The sequence below is a fragment of the Hemitrygon akajei genome, chromosome 21 (genome assembly GCF_048418815.1).
Source record: "Hemitrygon akajei chromosome 21, sHemAka1.3, whole genome shotgun sequence".
Classification (NCBI taxonomy): domain Eukaryota; kingdom Metazoa; phylum Chordata; class Chondrichthyes; order Myliobatiformes; family Dasyatidae; genus Hemitrygon; species Hemitrygon akajei.
In genome coordinates, this window is record NC_133144.1 from 10,153,823 (window position 1) to 10,173,992 (window position 20,170).

The 20,170-nt window shown below is 40.5% G+C and overlaps 1 protein-coding gene across 1 annotated transcript in view; it reads left to right on the forward strand.

Moving 5' to 3' along the window:
* LOC140714066 (furin-like) overlaps positions 1-20,170 on the forward strand; it is a 152,056-nt gene that overhangs the window by 78,524 nt on the left and 53,362 nt on the right. The window contains exons 3-6 of the mRNA XM_073024769.1: positions 11,260-11,355; positions 13,831-13,959; positions 14,440-14,516; positions 19,183-19,271. Of these exons, the coding sequence (XP_072880870.1) occupies positions 11,260-11,355; positions 13,831-13,959; positions 14,440-14,516; positions 19,183-19,271 (391 nt within the window). The remainder of the gene's footprint in view (positions 1-11,259; positions 11,356-13,830; positions 13,960-14,439; positions 14,517-19,182; positions 19,272-20,170) is intronic.

Here is a 20,170-nt window from a genome sequence, read left to right on the forward strand (position 1 = left end):
AAGGCAGAGGTTAAAAAGACAGGCATTGCACAGTAACATAGCAGTTAGCACAATTCTTTACAGCATGAGTGATTTGGTTCACGTCACTGTACATTTTCCCCTTGACCATGTGGGTTTTCTGCCGGGTGCTTCGGTTTTTTTCCACATTCCAAAGATGTACAGGTTAGTTGGGGGTTGGCGCTGAAAGCTCAGTAACCCTTGAAGGCCCCTCCCAGCACACATTTGAACTGTGGTCGTTGACATTTCTCTGCATGTGACAAGTAAAGCTAATCTTTAATCTTTGTGTTTGCATATATCTCCACTACATTTTCAAAGTAGAGTCTTCAAGTTAACCCCATTTTGTTTCCAGTGATGCTCCCTGACTTGCTGTGTATTTCACAGTATTTTGTTTTTACTTCAGATTTCAATTTATTTTGCTTGTCAACCTGTAATTCTAACTCCCTTTTCTCTCTTCACATGTGCTGTGTACTCTTCTGAACTTGTCCACCATTTTCAGATTTTGCTGCCAAGTCTCATTCTCATTCATCAGCGGGTGATGGATCTCTATAGGCACAGTGGTTGGTTGCTATGATTTTTGATGTTCAGTTGAGAAAAAATTACCAGGAATACTACTACTGGTTATTGTGCCGTGAATGTGGAATTTGAGAAGAGGTTTAGCTTGGCAGCGAGTTAGACTGTCAGCACTTCTGAATAATTGCTACTTGGCAATGAAAGCCCCTGGAACTGTAACCCAGAAGAGGTGATTTCAGGTCTTCTGAATATTTACTACAACACACAGAATGGAGATCAACACACACAAAATGCTGGAGGAACTCAGCAGGTCAGACAGCATCTGTGGAAATGAATAAAAGCCAATGTTTCAGACTGAGACCCTTCATTAGGATAAATGAAAGGCCTTGGCCTAAAGCATTGACTATTTACTCACTTCCTTAGGTGCTGCCTAACTTGCTGAGTTCCTCCAGCATTTTGTGTGGTTTGCTCTGGATTTCCAGCATCTTCAGAACATCTTGTATTTAAGATACAGAGATTCTTTATTTCTCACATGTACATCAAATCATATAGTGAAGTGTGTCATTTACGTCAAATCAAATGAGCAAGCTGGGGGGCAGCTTGCAAGTGTCACCACGCTTCTGGTGCCAGTATAACAGGCCCACAACTCACTAATCCAAACCTACACGCCTTTGGAATGTGGTCACAGGAGAATGTACAACCTCCTCAAAGACACCAGAGAGAGTGCACTAGTGTTACACATGTGCCACCCCCAGGGGAATAAACTGTTGCCATTTCAGGCAGAGGTCCTTCCCCTCCATGGCTGCTGCCTTGATGTGCTGTTTTCCTCCAGCATTTTTTGTGTGTTGCTCAAGATTATCTCTTGTGTTTATGAATGCAGTGGATTCTAGTTAATTGAGTCAGTTGTTTATTTGGGATGACTATTAAAGAACAAAATCTAAATCAGGAAAATACCCTTTTGTTTATTTAGGGCATGATGACATTTAATTGGTGCAAAAGATTGTCGCCAAACAGCTCCTAATGAGCGTGTCACATGGCTGTTGGACACTACTCCATGCTTAGAGTGAACAGTTTTTAAATAGCAGGAGTTGCTTGTGTTTGTGTTTGAAAAAAGCAGTGATGTTTGTCGCTGATAGTTGGCAAGAAATACACAGTAAGGCAATTCCGAATTCTTTCAATCTGGAGTTTCAAGCCTTCAGGCTTGAAGGTGCCAGAAATGGCTGAGAGTGAAAGTGAAATTATTTCATGACTTCAAGTTGGGAATTACAAACGGTACAAAGATATCAACAATCAGTTTGAATGTTCCAATGAAAATTAAGATTTGGCAGATGTAATTGTTGAAAGTGTTCTATGAAGGCAGTCCATTATCTGCACTTCGTGTCTGCACTGATTTTGTTCATTTATAGTCAATCAAAAGAACACAGATGAATACCTCTGTCAGCAACTATTAGGAGCTGGTAGTTTTATAGTACTGTAGAGGTAGAGTTCTAATTTGTTCTGTATTTCATTTAATGATATACATTGTTACTCAGTTGATTGTCACTAATTTTGTTTTTTACTTTTCCTGTTTCTATGAAACTTCAGCTAATTGAGGCAGCACTTAATTGGGCCAAAGTGTACTGGTCCCAATGTGTCCCAATTAAACCGGAATCCACTGTATTTACTGTTTGGCTTTTCTGGGTAACTATGTGCTTTAGTATGCAGTAATTGATTTAGCATCCCCATGCAATTAGATGATGAGGTAATGAAGTAATTCAAGGAAACCTATTGTTTCCTTATGGGATGGGTTGCATCTGAAGCACAAAGCTTCACAAAGTCGATTTATTTCCCTGTGAGCATACCAGCAGGATGCAGCTGGCAGAGGCAAACAATACACACCAAACATTGCTGTGAGATTTGCATGCAAAAAGAGCAAGGCTTGCTTTGCCTTTGTTGTAAATCCACTGTTTGTCTGCTGATAAATGTGAAAACGGAGCATGTTCATCGTGTTTTGTTGTATGTAGTCTTTTCATTATTGTATATTATCTTGTTTTAATTAAAATAAACAGATTAGCAAAACCATCTGTGAACCAGATTAAGTATGCTAATTTTTGTCAAACTAAAATAGAGACCAAGTGAAACAGTCAGCAGTGCGAGCTAGAGGCATGGGATTCTGCAGTTTCTGGAAATCTTGACATGCACAAAACGCTAGAGGAATTCAGCATCTGTATAGGGGAAAGAACAGTTGTCCTTTTGAGCTGAGACCCTTCGTGTGTTTCTCCAGCATTTTGTAGGAGTACAAGCCATCCCCATCAATTATGTAGTGAGCAACAATGTAAAATGCATGCGTGATATGGGTTAGGTCGTATGGAATAATGAGTGATACGTACTCATAAGTGAGCGATGGACAACTATGTGTATGAAACTTGTCTTGAGGTGCCCTTCGTGTTGAAGTACTGGTTCATTTTTCTCTGCCACATAGCAAGGTTCAATCACAACTCCTTACCTCCAATAGCATTGCACAGACATGGGCTCACCTTTCACAAACACAAGATTCTGCAGATGCTGGAAATGGAGAGCAACACACACAAAAGGTAGGAGGAACTCAGCAGGTTAAGCAGCATCTCTGGAGGGGAATAGTCTGTGTTTCAGGCCAAGACCCTTCATCAGGTCATCGGTGCTGCCTAACCTGCAAAATTCCTCCCATCATTTTGAGTGTGTTGCTCTGTGCTTATATCTTCTCATTAATCAATAAACAAGCGCATAATGAAATGTTTATTTGTTTTTTCCTGGATTAGATTATTTTATTCAGATTAGTTTGCCATATACATAGCGCAGTGAAATTCCTTGTGAAATAAATTGTGTGCTGGCAAATTGGTCATCAATTGCTGAAGACTTGCAAGTGCAAAAACTGGATGATTACAGATAATCTAGAACACTAGAATGCTATAGCACAATATAGGCCCTTCAGCCCTCGATGTTGTGCTGACCCATATATTCCTTATAAAAAAAGTACTAAACCCACACTACCCCGTAATCCTCTATTTTTCTTTCATCCATGTGCCTGTCCAAGAGGCTGTTATACCCCTAATGTTTTAGCCTCCACCACCATCCCTGGCAAGTAATTCCAGGCACCCACAACCCTCTGTATAAAAAAAAACTTACCCCTGATGTCTCCCCTAAACTTCCCTCCCTTAACTTTGTACATATGCCCTCTGCTGTTTGCTATTCATGCCCTGGGAAACAGGTACTGGCTATCCACCCTATCTATGCCTTTCATAATCATGTAGACCTCTCTCAAGTCCTCTCTCATCCTTCTACACTCCAAAGAGAAAAATCCCAGCTCTGCTAACCTTGCCTCATAAGACTTTTCCAATCCAGGCAACATCCTGGTAAATCTCCTCTGCACCCTCTCCATAGCTTCCATATATATAATATATAATAATATAATATATATAATGAGGTGACTGGAACTGAACACAATACTCTAAGTGTGGTCTCACCAGAAATTTGTAGAGTTGTAACATGACCTCTCTACTCTTGAACTCAATCCCCTTATTAATGAAGCCTAGCATCCCACAGGCCTTCTTAACTATCCTATCAACCTGTGCTGCGACCTTGAGGGATTTATGGATTTGAAACCCACGGTCCTTCTGTTCATCCACACTCTTAAGTAACCAACCATTAACCCTTCTGGTTTGTCCTTCTAAAATGCATTACCTCACACTTATCCAGATTGAACTCCATCTGCCAGTTTTCTGCCCAACTCTGCATCCTGTCTATATCCTCTTGTAACCTTCAACAACCTACGGCTCCATCCACAACTCCTCCAATCTTCGTGTCATCCACAAACTTACTCACCCATCCTTCCGCCTCTTCATCCAGGTCATTTATAAAAATCACAAAGAGCAGGGGTCCTACGACAGATCCTTGCAGCACTCCACTAGTCACCGACCTCCAGGCAGAATACTTTCCTTCCACTACTACCCTTTGCTTTCTTCCTGTAAGCCAATTTTTTATCCAAACAGCAAAGATTCCACTGCTCCCATGCCTCTTGACTTTCTGGATGAGTCTCTCGTGAGGGACCTTGTCAAATGCCTTGTTAAAATCCATGTAGATCACATCTGCTGACCTACCCTCATCAATTTCTTTTGTTACCTCTTCAAAAAACTCAATTAGGCTCGTGAGGCATGACCTTCCCTTCACAAAGCCATGTTGACTATCTTTGAGTAGACTGTACTTCTCCAAATGCTCGTAGATCCTATCCTTAAGAATCCTTTCCAATAGTTTGCAGACCACCGACGTAAGACTCAATGGTCTATAGTTCCCGGGATTCCTCCCTATTACCTTTTTTAAACAAGGGAACTACATTTGCCATTGTCCAATCCTCCAACACCTCCCCTGTAGCCAAAGAGGATTCAAAGATCATAGCTACTGCTCCAGTGATCTCTTCTGTCACTTCCCACAGCAACCTGGGATATATCACATCTGGCCCTGGGGACTTATCAATCTTGATGTTTTTAAGAAGATCCAACACTTCTTCCTTAATCTCCACATTTTCCAGCATGCAGGCCTGTTCTATTTCGACCTCACCCTGATCAAGGTCCTTTCCACTTGTGAATACTGAAGCAAAGTATTCATTTAGGACCTCTCCAACCTCCTCCACCTCCAGGCACATTTTGCCTTCTTTATCCTTTAGCAGCCCCACCTTCATTCTTGTCATCCTTCTGTTCTTCACATACACATAGAATGCCTTGGGGTTCTTCTTAATCCTACATGCCAAGGCCTTCTCATGCTCCCTTCGAGCTCTCCTAAGTCCTTTCTTAAGCTCCTTCCTGGTTACCCTATATTTCTCATGAGCCCCTCCTGCTTCTTATATCTAACATATGCTTCCTTCTTCCTCTTGACGAGTTGCCTCACGTGTTTCGTCAGCCGCGGTTCCCTTTTCCTACCATTTTTTTTCCTTGTCTCAGTGGGACAAACCTATCCTGAACCCAGCACAAGTGGTCCCTAAACTTCCTCCGCATTACTTCTGTGTTTTCACCCTTGAACATCTGTTTCCAGTTTACTCTCACTAGTTCCTGCCGCATCCCTTCATAGTTAGCCCTTCCCCAGTTAAGCACTTTCCCATTTTGTCTGTTTTTATCCTTTTCCATAGCTATGCTGAAGCTAAGGGAGTTGTGGTCACTCTCACCAAAATGCTCCCCCACCAAGAGGTCTGCCACTTGACCAGATTCATTACCCAGAACTAGATCCAGTATGGCCTGTCCTCTCATCAGCCAGTCCACATACTGTGTCAGGAATCCTTCTTGAACACACCTGACAAATTCAGCTCCATTTATCCCGCTCCACAAGGAGACAAGCTTACTTTGAGCTAAGGTAACAGATGGATTTACATTTGGTTCACAAGATCCTCATAAATCCTCATTTTCCATGTGGTATAGGAGCACAGACTTCCCAAAGATGTCAAAATCCATGGCACTCACCTTTGTACTCAATACACTTCCCAAATAAAGAGAGAAGTGGCCAATAATGTTCTAAAGCGATTAACATTCATTAATAAACAAATTAAAAACTCTTAAATAACTGAAAAAGCTAACAACCCCCTTGAATTGTACTCAAGCTGGTAAGCAGTGATCTTTTTAAAATGGCTAGATGTGAACGTGCAAATAAAGACTCTTTGATCATATGGTCTAGAAATGGAACATTACATTTGTAGAGACAATGATTAGCTCCCTAATGAGTACAGTGGGGTGCCTATGTATTCATTGTGGAGCCAATTTTTCTCTATGAGCATTGTATTATAAAAATGATGATTGCTGGGGCCTGGGACCAAATGAGTGCAGATCCGAAAATCAGCAGATAATGAGTTTGTAAACTTGTAGTTCAAATTCTGATGGCCAATTGCCATAACTCGATCCTTGGCATTTAACTAAGTGGTTGCGGGTTTACCACCTGTGATGACTAGATGCACTTTTCATGAGTTACTACATGTGTTCCTCACATCCATTTCCACAAGGTTGTACCCAAGAAGATAGTGATGAATGGCTCAGGACTTAAGGCACTGGAGGTCCTATGGAAGATCTTCCAATTAAAGAGCTTATTGTCCTCACAAGGGGAGGAAGCTTGTCTCCCGATTGCCCTTTCACTCATTGTTGGTACAGCTGACAAAGGCCTTCTCTATAAGCCAGCCAGTTTAGTGGATCAGCACCACTTGTTCAAGGTCACCAGAATTTCCAGAATAACATAAGAACTAGGAGCAGGAGTTGGCTATCTGGCCTGTAATGCTATTCAATAAGATCATAGCTGATCTGGCTATGGGCTCAGCTTTAGCAACCTGCCTTTTCCCCACAACTCTCAAATCCCCTGCTATGCAAAAATTCTTATCTGTTTCCTAAATATATTTCACGAGGTAGCTACTACGGTTTCCCTGAGTAGAAAATTCCACAGATTCACTGCTTTCTGGGAAAAGCTGCTCCTCATCTCCATCCCCAATTTGAATCTTGAAGTTGTATCCCCTGGTACTGGTCTCACATACCGTTTCTTGCTGTGATCACAGAACATTCGCAACAATGTCAATAGTTCAGCAGGTGGGTATGGAGTGTTAGAAGTTTAATTTAATAAGTAGCACTTGAAACCCAAACAAATGCCTCATTTCCTTCCAAGCAGCTTGCTGTTGTTGGAAGAAACTGTTAGGACAAACTTTGGCTGCTATAATGCCTATGTAATGAACTATAGTAGAGATTTTGGTGTCAGTTAATCCGTCAATAAGTTTTGACATGAATTACAGTTCCTCTGCCAGGATAGGTCTTCCATTGACCACCTTTGCCATGTTAGACAATCTTGAAGCATTTCAGGCAGTGAACATAAAGTTGTACTTTATTCCATGGGAGAGTGACACATTTGTTGTGCATATTATTACAGACACAATTCAAACATGTTTGTTCTCACTGAGAATTAAAATCTCTTGTGTCTGTGGCAGTAAACAATGTTAGAAGCAAACTGCTTGATTGATTTCAAGTCATGTATGCACTCTAACTTGTTTGGGAAAGACATGGAGGAGTCTCTTCTACCTTCATCGCAAATGTTATTATTTTGACTGTAAAATGCAGTGAGAAGCCATTCATAACAGTGCTTGCAATTTTGTTAGACAATTGTTCTTTTGTTATTTATTCATAATGATTAGATTTCTTTGTAGTCTTAATCATCACTGCCAGTACCAAAATAAAATTATTCGGTGGTAGAAGCCCATAATGGGTTCACCAAGATTACAAGACTCATAATCTCTTAGAAAGAATAGAGATAAGAACCAACTCTGAATGCAGACACAGCTAAGATCAGTCTGTTTCAAAGTGAACTCTAAAATGTTCTTCTGGAAATGTGGACTACAAAAAACAGGGTGGGGACAAAGTTGGTGAGACTCATCTGGCGAAGATAAGTTATCTCATTGGGTTGCATAACCAGGAGGGGTCATGACTCTGTCTCCCAACACGATCACATTTATTGAAAAGAAGTTCACAATGGGTTATTGTTTCAAAAGTGGTTGACCAGTTGTGGACTTCATGCTGTAAGATATACAGTTTTCCCTTGTGTACCATGTGCGTTCTGGAATCGAGTACTTGTATTTGCCAGCTACTGCCCTGAAGCCCTCAGCTGAAATCTGGACTTGGGATACAGCAGAGTCCATTATTAGAGTTGCAGGTGAGAGTAGCCACAAGGTACATTGGACCCTAATGCCACATGATGATTGGAAATTAGAAGCATAGCACAGAGGAGATGGGTAACAGCAAGCAGAGATTGGCCCAGGTGATTATGAGATTCAAAGTAATTTTGTTTTTTGAAAAGGGGCATGATAAGCAGAGAGTTCTCTTAAGCTAGCTAAATCAATAAACTGTTAGATAAGTGGATTATAAACACGAGATTCTGCAAATGCTGGAAATCCAGAGCAACACACACAATATGCTGGAGGAGCTCAGCGGGTGGAAAGGAATAGAGTTGACATTTTGTGCTAAGACTCATTTTTTAGGCACCAGTGGATGGAGCTTAAGTATTTAGTTCATTCTTGTTTTATTCCCCTATATTGTGCTTGATTACAGCCGCACGTGGGCAGAATGAAGAGTTAAGTGACCTGGTCCAACATTCCATATCATTACTGCTTTCCACTTTCAGAGACAGATGGTGAAACTTTGATTTTTCACACAGCGCATGAACATTAAGCTGTTGAATCAATAGAAAATATTGTCTTCTGTCTGTTATAAGCTTAAACGAGCAGGGATCATGAGATCAACTGTGAAACTTTAAATGTAATTATGGTAAAAGAAAAATGTATTTAGCTTTTTATTAATAGCTGACTTATTCCAGTTCACTGATTTTTAAATTAGCTTGGTTCTCACGATCAGTTTATTTCGTCTTCATTTTAATTTTATTTTTGTTTTTGTGACCTATAGAAAATGGATGTTAGTTATTCTCTTACTTAAATAAATAATATAGATGTTAAGTGAAGTTCTTCATAACAAAGAGCTATATTTCTATAGGTAACAGTTTTAGCTCCTGCCTAATTCACAGGGAAGGTGGATTGTAAAACAATCCCAAATATTAAAAAAAGAAGTGATTTGGTCAGAATTATTGGGAGTTTTCAGCAATAGTGGGGAAAGAAAAATACTGAGTTAGAAAACCTCTGAGCCAACAGTTCCACTAATCAGCCCATATTTATCTAAAAAAAACATGATCTGGGTGACAAGTAGGGCTATGGGTGTTCTGCTGACTTGTGTTAGGAAGGTGGTCTTTGTGAATTGAAAAGGGATTTGCTATTTTGGACAAGGAGTAAAGATACTCTACATCATATGCAAATGTTTGCTCACAATTCTACAGTGCCCTTACCTTCCTGGAGTCAGACTCTAAAGATCTACGTGGAACTGCACACATGCCACGTACAATGCTGCCATTTGTCACTGGGTGGTAGCTCTGAATTACCCTAATGTTAGGTGATACCAATCATTAATACCATAGCTCCTACACAGTACAATGCTTGCATTGTTTCCATTATATGTGGCTTAGATTTAGGTTTATCGCAGAATAGAAAAATGTATGAAAACTTGGTCAGAATTCTTGGTGAGCATATGTGTAAATGACTGATTTTAAATGTTAATGATCAAAGCTCAAATGTGTTAGTTTCTTGTTCTCAGTTTAATATTCAATTATGCCATAAAGAAACTAGACTTGTTGATGAGTATCAGAGGCTTGGTTGTGGACTTATGTACTTATAAGTGTCTTGTGTCTGCTGGTTCCAGTTCCTATATCTTATGGTCTATTCTTTAGTCGAAGGGTGGGCAATCTGTGGAATTCATTAGCACAGAGGGCCGTGGTGGCCAAGTCATTGGATGTATTTGAAACAGAGATTGATTAGTTCTCAATTAGTCAGGGTGTTAGGGGTTACAGAGAGAAGGCAGTAGAATGGGGTTGAGAAGGAATGGATCAGCTCTAACGGAATGGGGCAGCAAACTCGTTGGGCTGAATGGCTTAGTTCTGCTCTTATATCTTATGGTCTATTAACTGATGTGACCAACATGTTTCTTCAGTTAAAATATATACAGGCAGTCCCTGGGTTACGTACGAGTTCCATTCCTGAGTCCGTCATTAAGTCGGATTTGTACGTAGGTCGGAACAAGTACATCCAGTATTATTTAGTGTCAGTTAGTCAAACGTTTGTCTTAGTATATAGTATATATTTTACCTTTCTATGCATATAAAACACTTAAGAAAAGTATGTATTCCCATAATTAAACTCTGCGTTGCTTAGTAATAATTGTAGCTTTCATCAGGGTAGCGCCTTTCACATGCTCTATTATTCTCATTTTATCCATTATCCTTTAAAATTGTTCCAATCATTGACCAACTGTAGCCTAACGCTTTTCCAATGACCGATGGTGTTTCACCTCTTTCCAAACGCTTTATTATTTCCACTTTATTTTCAATCGAGATCACTTCCCATCAAAGGAACAGAAACACTGCGGGCGGCGGGTCCCAAGCTCCGCCGGCTCCCGAGGTCCACTGGGTCCTAAGGACCACCGCTTTGAGACAGGCTAAATGGGACAAGTGGGGGCTGTGCTGGGTTTGGGTATTTGATCATCCACAATATTCCGTGTGGGAATTTAAACTGGAGGTGGCAGTGTTTTTTTTAACGAGGTCGAGTTACAAGCTCGACATCAACCCAGCACAGATGGTACGGGAGTCACTGGATCAACATCAACCCGGCTTGGGAACGGTCTATCACTGGATTGAACTCGGGAAACTCCGTTCTCCAACCCGGTGCTGATCTCAGTGTGCCGTCAGCCGACCGGAACTTTAAGCCAAATACAAAGTTAAACACTCAACACAGTGTCAATGGCAACGACTTAAAATGGTGGATGGCGTCACATTCCGACTTAAAATGGCGGACGGTGTTCTCCTTCCTTGGTTCGTAAGAATGAGTTGTCCGTAAATCGGATGTTCGTAACTCAGGGACTACCTGTACTTAAATGTGTAATAATATCAAAAATTGTGAAAAGCTGAAGTTCCTTGAAAGAAAGTAGTAGTGAACCATTCTGTAAGATGTTATTTGTAAACTTTTCAAATGTAGGTGGAATTCTTTGTTTAGAATCCAAAATCCACCTCTTCCCATTCAGTTTGTGCACCAAATGTTTGGTAAATCCAGTTAAACAGTTGCTGATTTGCAGTATAATTTAGAGATGGACAGTTTACTGGATAATAAACTCCTTTTTTGTCAAACAGGTCAAATGGCTGGAGCAGCAAGTTGTGAAAAAAAGAACAAAGCGGGATATTTACACAGAACCAAATGATCCCAAGTTTTCCCTGCAGTGGTACCTAGTAAGTAGTAACTTGTGCACTGCACTGATCCGATGTGCTAAAATAAAGTGCTAAATATTATGCTAAAAATAATGTGCTAAAATATTAGGTACACGAGTAGAACCCGGTGTTGGTTTGTGCTGCTTAGTCCATCCACTTCAAGAATTGATGTGTTGTGCGTTCAGAGTTCTCTACTGTACACCGCTGTTATAACACGTGGTTTTTTTTAGTTGCTGTCATCTTGAACGTGTCTGGCCATTCTCCTCTGACTTCTCTAATTAACGAGGCATTTTTGCCCACAGAACTGCCATTCACTGGATTTGTTTTCTTTCTTGCACCATTCTCTGTAAACTCCAGAGACTGTTTTACATGAAAATCCCAGGAGATCTACAGTTTGAGATATTCAAACCAACCTGTCTGGCATGAACAGTCGTTGCAGGGTTAAAGCCATTCGGATGACATTTCTTCCCCATTCTAATGTTTGGTCTGAACAACAACTGAACCTCTTGACCATGTCTGCATGCTTTTAAGTATTGAGTTGCTGTTACACGATTGGCTGATTAGATATTTGCATTAACAACCAGGTGTACCTAATAAAGTGGCCACTATGTAAGTACAGAACCTCAATGAACTGAATGGTCTAGTTCTGCTCCTGTGTCTTACGATCTTCAGTAGCAGAGCTCTCTTGTCCAATACAATTGTGTCCTACATTAATTCCTGTTGAGAGCTTTAGATTCACCCACACCCACATAGAGGCACGATACTCTCTCCAAATATTTAACCATCTCCTTATCTCTTCTGGTAAGTAATTCTCTCCTTCATTGGTCAGTTTCCAACCCGTTACCCCTTGAACCTTCCCATGTGTATGAACATTTTCCAGAGAATGTGCTAAACCTTGTGAGTAGTTCAGACAGACACAGCAGGAATAGTGTGATTTTTTTTAAAAAAAAGCTTCAAGGATGCAACTCAACATGTTCTAAATACAATTTTCATGACCAGACCTTATGTGGCCACTCTTGTGTATTATTTTTTGGATTGTCTTTAAACTATTTATTTATAAATTAAGTGTAACCTGTTTATTGTTTGTCGTCTTCTCAGTATTACCATCAGGGAGGAGGCAAGGAGCCCGAAAAGGCACATTCTGTCTTTTAGGAACAGCTTCTTCCCCTCCACCAACAGATTTCTGGAAAGACCATGAACAGTTCTTCACTATTTTGCTCTCTTTTTGTATTTTTATTTCTTATATTTTGTATGGTAATTTATTATGTATTTCACTTTACTGCTACTGCAAAAAACAAAATTTGCCAACAGATAATAAACCTGATTCTGATTCTGAAATGTGCTATCCGCGCAAGGTAGCCTGTTAACAGATGTGCAACGTTTCCCCAGTCATCAATCCTGGAAGCTATTGTCGAGTTTCCCGTGTTGTAATGAGGAAGCAATAAACCTTGAGGACTCTTAAGCAGAATTTGTATTAAATTAAGTTGGCATAGATAATAAAGTAGCAATTGAAATTGATAATGTGGCAGCCTTGAGGCTTTGGAGCTGGGCCATCAGGTTTTCTAGACGATTGGATCTTCATCCTGTCAATACCAAAGCATATTTTTACTCATTTAGTTTAGCGATTCAGTGTGGACAGACCCTTCCAGCCCACCAAACTGTGCTGCCCAGCAATCCACCAATTTAACCTTGGCCTAATCACAGGACAATTTACAATGACTAATTAACCTGCTAACTTGTACATTTTTGGAGGGGGAGGAAACCAGAGCACCCGGTGGAAACCCATGGGAAGAATGTACAAAACTTTGGCCACCAGAATAGAACTCTAGATTCTGGCACCCTGAGCTGTAGTAGTGTCACGCTAGCCACTACGCTGCTGTAGAATATAGAAACTCAGCCCTGGCTCTGGCAGCAAACCGACCCACATTGTCCATCCCTGGTGATCCAGAGCTCAGCCACAGTTCCGACTGTGTATTCACCCCGTGGTCTGTGTCCTGGCCGCACTCCAAATCCCCAGCTTGACCCCCAGTCTGTATGCTGTATCAATGAGTGAACTCAATAACAGTCTATCAGAACTTCTGAACAGTCAGATGGCAGTTATTGAATCAGAATCAGGTTTAATATCACTCGCATATGTTGTGAAATTTGTTGCTTGTGGCAGTAGTACATTGTCCATTCAGAAATCTGTTCCTGAAGTGTTGAGTGTGCATCTTCTGGCTCCTGTACACTGATGGTAGCAATGAGAAAAAGGCATGTCCTGGGTGATGGGGGTCCTTAATGATGGGTGCTGCCATAGTCTGTTTGAAGTTTCACTGGACAATACTAAAATGGTTAGACTAGTGTTAAATCTTCAAACAACTTCACAAAGGAGTCTGATGACTCAATTAGAAATTGGAACATAGTTATCGAAAGGGCAAAGCTAGGACAAAAAGGCTTCATTTATTTTGTGAATTATCAATCTGGTGATAAAGCTTTGTATTGTTCTGCTTTAATTAGCATAATTCAAACCATCGTGACCTGAATGTGAAAGATGCCTGGAAGCAAGGTTACACAGGGAAGGGTATCGTAGTCTCTATCCTGGATGATGGAATTGAGAAAAATCACCCGGATTTAGAAGTTAATTATGTAAGTAGATGTATTAAATTTTCATTGCTGCATGATTCAGATAATCTGTTCAAGAATGCAACTGAACCAGATTTTCTGCCTGAGTTGCCTTATGTACAGACAGTGCTGTATCTAGTGTCACTCTATGGACATACAATCAGTCTATGTTCTATAAGCTATCTGATGCATTTATATTTATTGTGCCTTTTATTATTGGGCTCCTTATCTTGTGGCTTGTGCTGCATCAGATCTGAAGTAACAATTTTTTCATTCTCCTGTACACTTGTGTACTGGAATGACATTAAACAATCTTGAATATTGACTTCTTAACCTATGCTGACATACAAATCTATGCAAATCCCTTATTGATCTCACTAATAAATTAGTTCTGGGTACCAGCAGAAGACAAGGAAAGTCTTTGTCCTACTGGAAGGCGTTTTTTTTTTTTTTTTTTGCAGAGGGACAAGACCACTAAAACAGTTGTTTCTTTTCCTGTACTAGGATCCTGGTGCCAGTTTTGACGTGAACGATAATGATCTTGATCCCCAGCCTCGTTATACACAGCTCAATGATAACCGGTGGGTTATTGCAATGAATGATTTGTTTGGAATGGAATCTGAAGGATGATGGCGGTGACAAGGGGGAGAGAGAGGGTGTGATCTAAATCATTTTATTTTAGATGATATGCTCAGTATACCAATATTTTTTCCCATTATTTCATTTTTGTTTCCATGCTCCTGCACATCCTGTACCAAGTTGCATAATGGGTTTGCTATCAAAAGAAAATTCATTAATACATTGTAGAGTAGTCGTTAATGTGTCATAATTACAGCTCAGGCGGTCAGAATTCAAAGTTTCGTTCTGGTGCAGTGTGGAAGGAGCTTGTACGTTCTTGCTGTGACCATGTAGCTTTCCTCCTGGTGCTCTGGTTTCTTCCCACAGTCTAAAGATGCTCTGGTTAGTAGGTTAATTGGTCATTTTAAATTGTCTTGTGATTAGCCTAGTGTTGAATAGGCGGGTTACTGGGTGGCGCTGCTCATTCAGCCAGAAGGGCCTGTTCTGCACTGTAAAGTCGGCCCTCCTTATCCATGAGGGATTGGTTCTGGGACCTCCCCGTGGATACCAGAACACGCGGATGCTCAAGTCCCTTATAGAAAATGGCGTAGTATTTGCATGTAACCTACGCACATCCTCCTGTATACTTTAAATCATCTCTAGATTACTTAAAATACCTAATACAATGTAAATGCTATGTAAATAGTTGTTATACTGTAATGTTTAGGGAATATTGGCAAGAAAAAAAACTGTACATGTTCCTCTCGTTCACAACACAAGCAGCGAACAAACGAGACGCGAAGCGAGCAATGATCAATGAGTAAAACTTGTAATACCCGTACAGTAGTTGTTAAACTGTCTTATTTAGGGAATAAGGATGCTTTGGAGGAGGCTTAATAATACTAAAGTCAGGAACTATGGAGATTGAGGGCTGAGGATCTTCAAGCATTGAATGTGGAGACTTCAGAATTGCAGATGCTTTAGTTAGAAACATTGTTATAGGAAACTGTCTCTTTTTCTTTGCATCATCAAACAAATCTTGCAGTGGTTGTAGGCACGTTGTTATCCTTCGGGTGACACGGAGGCTTCGTTCCATCGAAGATTCGAACAACAAGTGCAGGAAGAGCACTTCCGGGTTTTCTCGATTCGCAGTTGGTTGAATTTGCACATGCGGAACTCGCGGATAAGGAGGGCCAACTGTATTATAAATATATAGTGTTTACATTAATTAAGAAACCTTGTGACACATAACAACAGTACTATCATAGTAAAGATAAAAAGTAAGGATAATGTTGAGCTTTATTTGTCACATGTACATCAAAACATGAAGTGAAATATGTGTCAAATCCAATCAGTGAGGATTGTGCTGGGCATTCCGCAAGTGTTGCCATACTTCTGGTGGAAACATAGTATGTCTACAATTCACTAACCGTAACTGAAAGATTATAGTTGGGAGCTAACATCCAAGGATACACCTTGTATTGAAAGGCTAGGCATGTTGGCAGAGGAGGTAGCATGGCTCTGTTGGTTTAAAAAAGGAAATCAAATCCTTAGAGGTGACATAGGATCAAAAGATGTAGAATCTTCATGGATAGAGTTAAGAAACTGCAAGATTTAAGACCCTGATGGCCTTTTAGAGCAGTTTGTTGTTGAGCCCTCTAAGAGGTCAACTATTCTGGTTTGGGTGTTGTGTAATGAACAGGATTTAATTAGAGATCTTAAGGTAAAGGAACCCTTAGGAGACAGTGATCATAATATGATAGAATTGACCCTGCAATTTGAGAGAGAGAGAAGCTAAAGTCAAATGTGGAGAAAGGGAATTGCATAGGCATGAGAGAGGAGCTGGCCAAAGTTGATTGGAACAGGACATAATAGGGATGATGGCAGAGCAGCAATGGCTGGAGTTTCTTGGAGCAGTTTGGAAGTCACAGGAAAGAAGTCATATCCTAAAGGCAGGATGAAGCAACAGTGGCTGACAAGGGAATTCAAAGTCAACATAAAAGCAAAAAAGAGGGCATAAAACACAGCAAAAATTAGTGAGAAGTTGAAGTATTGGGAAGTTTTTAAAAACCAACAGAAGGCAATTTAAAAAAGACGTAAAAAAGGAAGAGATGGAATGCAAAGGTAAGCTCGCCAATAATATCAACAAGGATACCAGAAGTTTTTGCAGATATATAAAGAGTAAAAGAAGCAAAAGTAAATATCGGACTGCTGAAAAATTACATAGGAGAGGTGGTAATGGGGTCAAAGAAATGGCAGATAAAGTGAATAAGTATTTTGCATCAGTATTCACTGTGGAAGACACCAGCCATATGTCAGAAGATTGAGAGTATCTGGGGACAAAAGTGAGTGCAGTTTCCATTACTAGGGAACTGAAAGGTCTGAAGGTAGATAAGTCACCTGGACCAGATGGACTACCTCCCAGGGTTAGTCCAAGAGATAGCTAAAGAGATTGTGGAGGCATTAGTAACGATCTTTCAAGAATCAATAGATTCTGGAATGGTTCCAGAGGACTAGAAAATTGGAAATGTCACTCCACTCTTCAAGAAGCGAAGGAGGCAGAAGAGAGGAAATTATAGGCCAGTTAGCTTGATGTCAGTGGTTAAGTCAATGTTGGGAGTTCATTGTAAAGGATGAGATTTCAGATACTTGGATGTACTTGATAAAATAGGCCAAAGTCAGTATGGTTTTCCAAAGGGAAAATCTTGTTCAACAAGTCTGTTGGAATTCTTTGAGGAAGTAAAAGCAGGATGGACAAAGGAGAAGTGGTGTATGTTGTGCACTTGGATCTTCAGAAGGCCTTTAACAAGGTGCCACACATTAGGCTGCTTAACAAGTTGCATGTTCATGGTATAACAGGATAGATACCAACATGGATGGAGCATTGGATGATTGGTAGGAGGCAAAGTGTGGGAATAAAGGGAACTTTTTCCTGATTGGCTGTCACTGACTAGTGATGTTCCACAGGGGTCAGTGTAAGGACTGCGTATTTTTCCGTTGTATGTCAATGATTTGAATGATGGAATTGATGACTTTATGGCCAAGTTGCAGACGATATGAAGATGGGTGGAAGTGCAGATAGCGTTGAGGAAGCAGGGAGATTGCAGAAGGATATACACAGATTAGGAGAATGGACAGAAGGCGGATGGAATACGCTGTCAGGAAGTGTATGGGATTGCACTTTGGTGGAGGGAATAAAAGCATAGCCTGTTTTCTGTGTGGGGTGCAAAGGCACTTGGGAGTCCCTGAAGGTTGAGTTGGTGGTGAGGAAGGCAAATACAATGTGAACATTCATTTTGAGTGGATCAGAATATAAAAGCATGAGTGTGATGCCTAGGCTTTATAAGGTATCGGGGAGACCTCATTTGGAGTATTGTGAGTAGTTTTTGGCCCTTATTTAAAAAGAATAGGCTGACATTGGAGAGAGTTCAAAGGAGGTTCATGAGAATGATTCTGGAAATGAAAGGGTTAGCATATGAGGAGTGTTTGATGGCTCTGGGCCTATACTCACTAGAATTTGGAAGAATGAGGGGAAATCTCATTGAAACCTATCGAATGTTGAAAGGTATGTAGAGAGGTTGTTTCCTATAGTGGGCAAGTTTAGAATCAGAGGACACAGCCTCAAAAAAGAGGGACTTTCATTTAGAACGGAGATGAGAAGGAATTTCTTTAGCCGGAGGGTGGTGAATCTGTGGAATCAGGTGGTTGTGGAGGCCAGGTCATTGGGTGTATTTAAGGAGGAGGTTTAGAGGTTTTGATTAGTTAGGGTGTTGAAGGTATTGGGGCAAAAGTAGAAGAATGGGGTTGAAGGGGAAATGGATCAGCCATGATAAAATGGCAGAGCAGTCTCGATGGGCTGAATGGCCTAACTCTGCTCCTATGTCTTTTTTAAAAAGAAATAAAGAAGAAAACTGAGTACCTGGAGGAAACCCATGCAATTATGGGGAGAAAGTACAAACTCCTTACTGACAGTGGTGGGAGTTGATTCCTGATCTTACAGCTGGGGCAGTAAAGTGGTACATTCACTTCTACTCTACCATGCGGTCCAATTTTGAAGAAGGCCACATGATAGAGACTCAAAGTTGCATCCTACTCCAGCTTTGGCAAGTTAATGAATTGAATCTGAGATTAGTTTGACAATAGAAGGTAGAGCAGGAGAAAGGGTTGTCGTAGTTGGAAGGCTGTAATCAGTGATGTCTCACAGGAATCACTGCTAGGATTCTTGCTGTTACTTATGGATGGAGATGCAGCGCAAAATAGGCACTTCTGACACCCAGCAACCCCCAATTTTAAGCTTAGCCTAATTCCGGGACAATTTGCAATGACCAATTCATCGACTAACTAGTATGTCTTTGGAATGTAGAAGGAGACTAGAGCACCGTGAGGAATTGCGTGCGGTTCACAGGGCGGAACATACAGACTCTTTATTGATGGTGCCGGAATTGAACGCCGAACTGAAGCACCCCTATCTGTAATAATGTCATGTTAACCTCTATGCTACTGTGGTGGCCTCTGATACATGATGGGCTGAAGGGTCTAGCTGTGTTGTGATTCTCATCTGTGGGTGGTTCAGCTGTTGGTGACTCTGTGAAGGTTGAAGGGGATGAAATGATAAGAGTGGTGTGCAAATATATTTATCAGAAAAACATATGCATGTAAGTATTTGCATTGTTTTCCATTTCTTCACAGGCATGGAACACGATGTGCTGGGGAAGTAGCTGCTGCTGCTAACAATGAGATTTGTGGAGTGGGGGTGGCATATAATGCCAGAATAGGAGGTAGGCTCATCTGTTCTCTTACCATTGGTAATTCCACTGCTCCAAGTCCAGTCTCTGTAAACACCATTCTTTTCCAGATAAAGTTCTACTCATTTTGAAAACCCAAATGAACAATTAGTTTAACGCTATCCAAAATTAAGAGGAATCATTGTTCAATATAAAAGCCCATTCCATGAGAATTTTGTAGATTTTTTTTCTTCAAACATCCATCTAATGAGGGTGGTTGTATTGGAGTACTGACTTTAATTTTATCATGCAATAAAGGTTTTACTTTAAAATGTTACAATATTTATTGCCCATCCCTGTTTGCCTTTGGAGTATTTTTGAATCTCTGTAATGGGTGTGCAGTGAACATATTCCCATCAATAACTCGAAATTCAGGCCTAGCCGTGAAGAAAGATCAGTAATGTTTCCAAGCTGGTGCTTTGAAGAGATCACTGCTGTTGCTGTTTTTGTTGATTCATGTCCTTCTAGATGGTAGAGATTAGGTTTGGCAACTGCTGCTGAAAAAAAACACCTGTAAATAGGTCAGGCAGCATCTTTGGAGAGGAATAAACAGTCAACGTTTCAGGCCGAGACCCATCATCAAGCGAAGCTTCATCCCTCTGCAGCTTCAGTAAAGTGTTTGTTCCCCAGAGCAGGGTGGAATGATGAGGTTTAAGGATCAACATTGTTCACCATGTGCATTGACATGTATTAGGAATTTGCCACCTTGTGTTTTCACGATATACAACAAAAAACAATGATAAAGAATTAGATATAATTAGATATAAGAATTAGATATAATTATAAAGAATTAGATATAAAAATAAAGTTAGAGGTTAAAGTATGAGTGTGGAATAAAGTGTTCATAACTCCTACTCCTCGGTCTAAATGCACCACTGTGCAGCTGGGTGTTG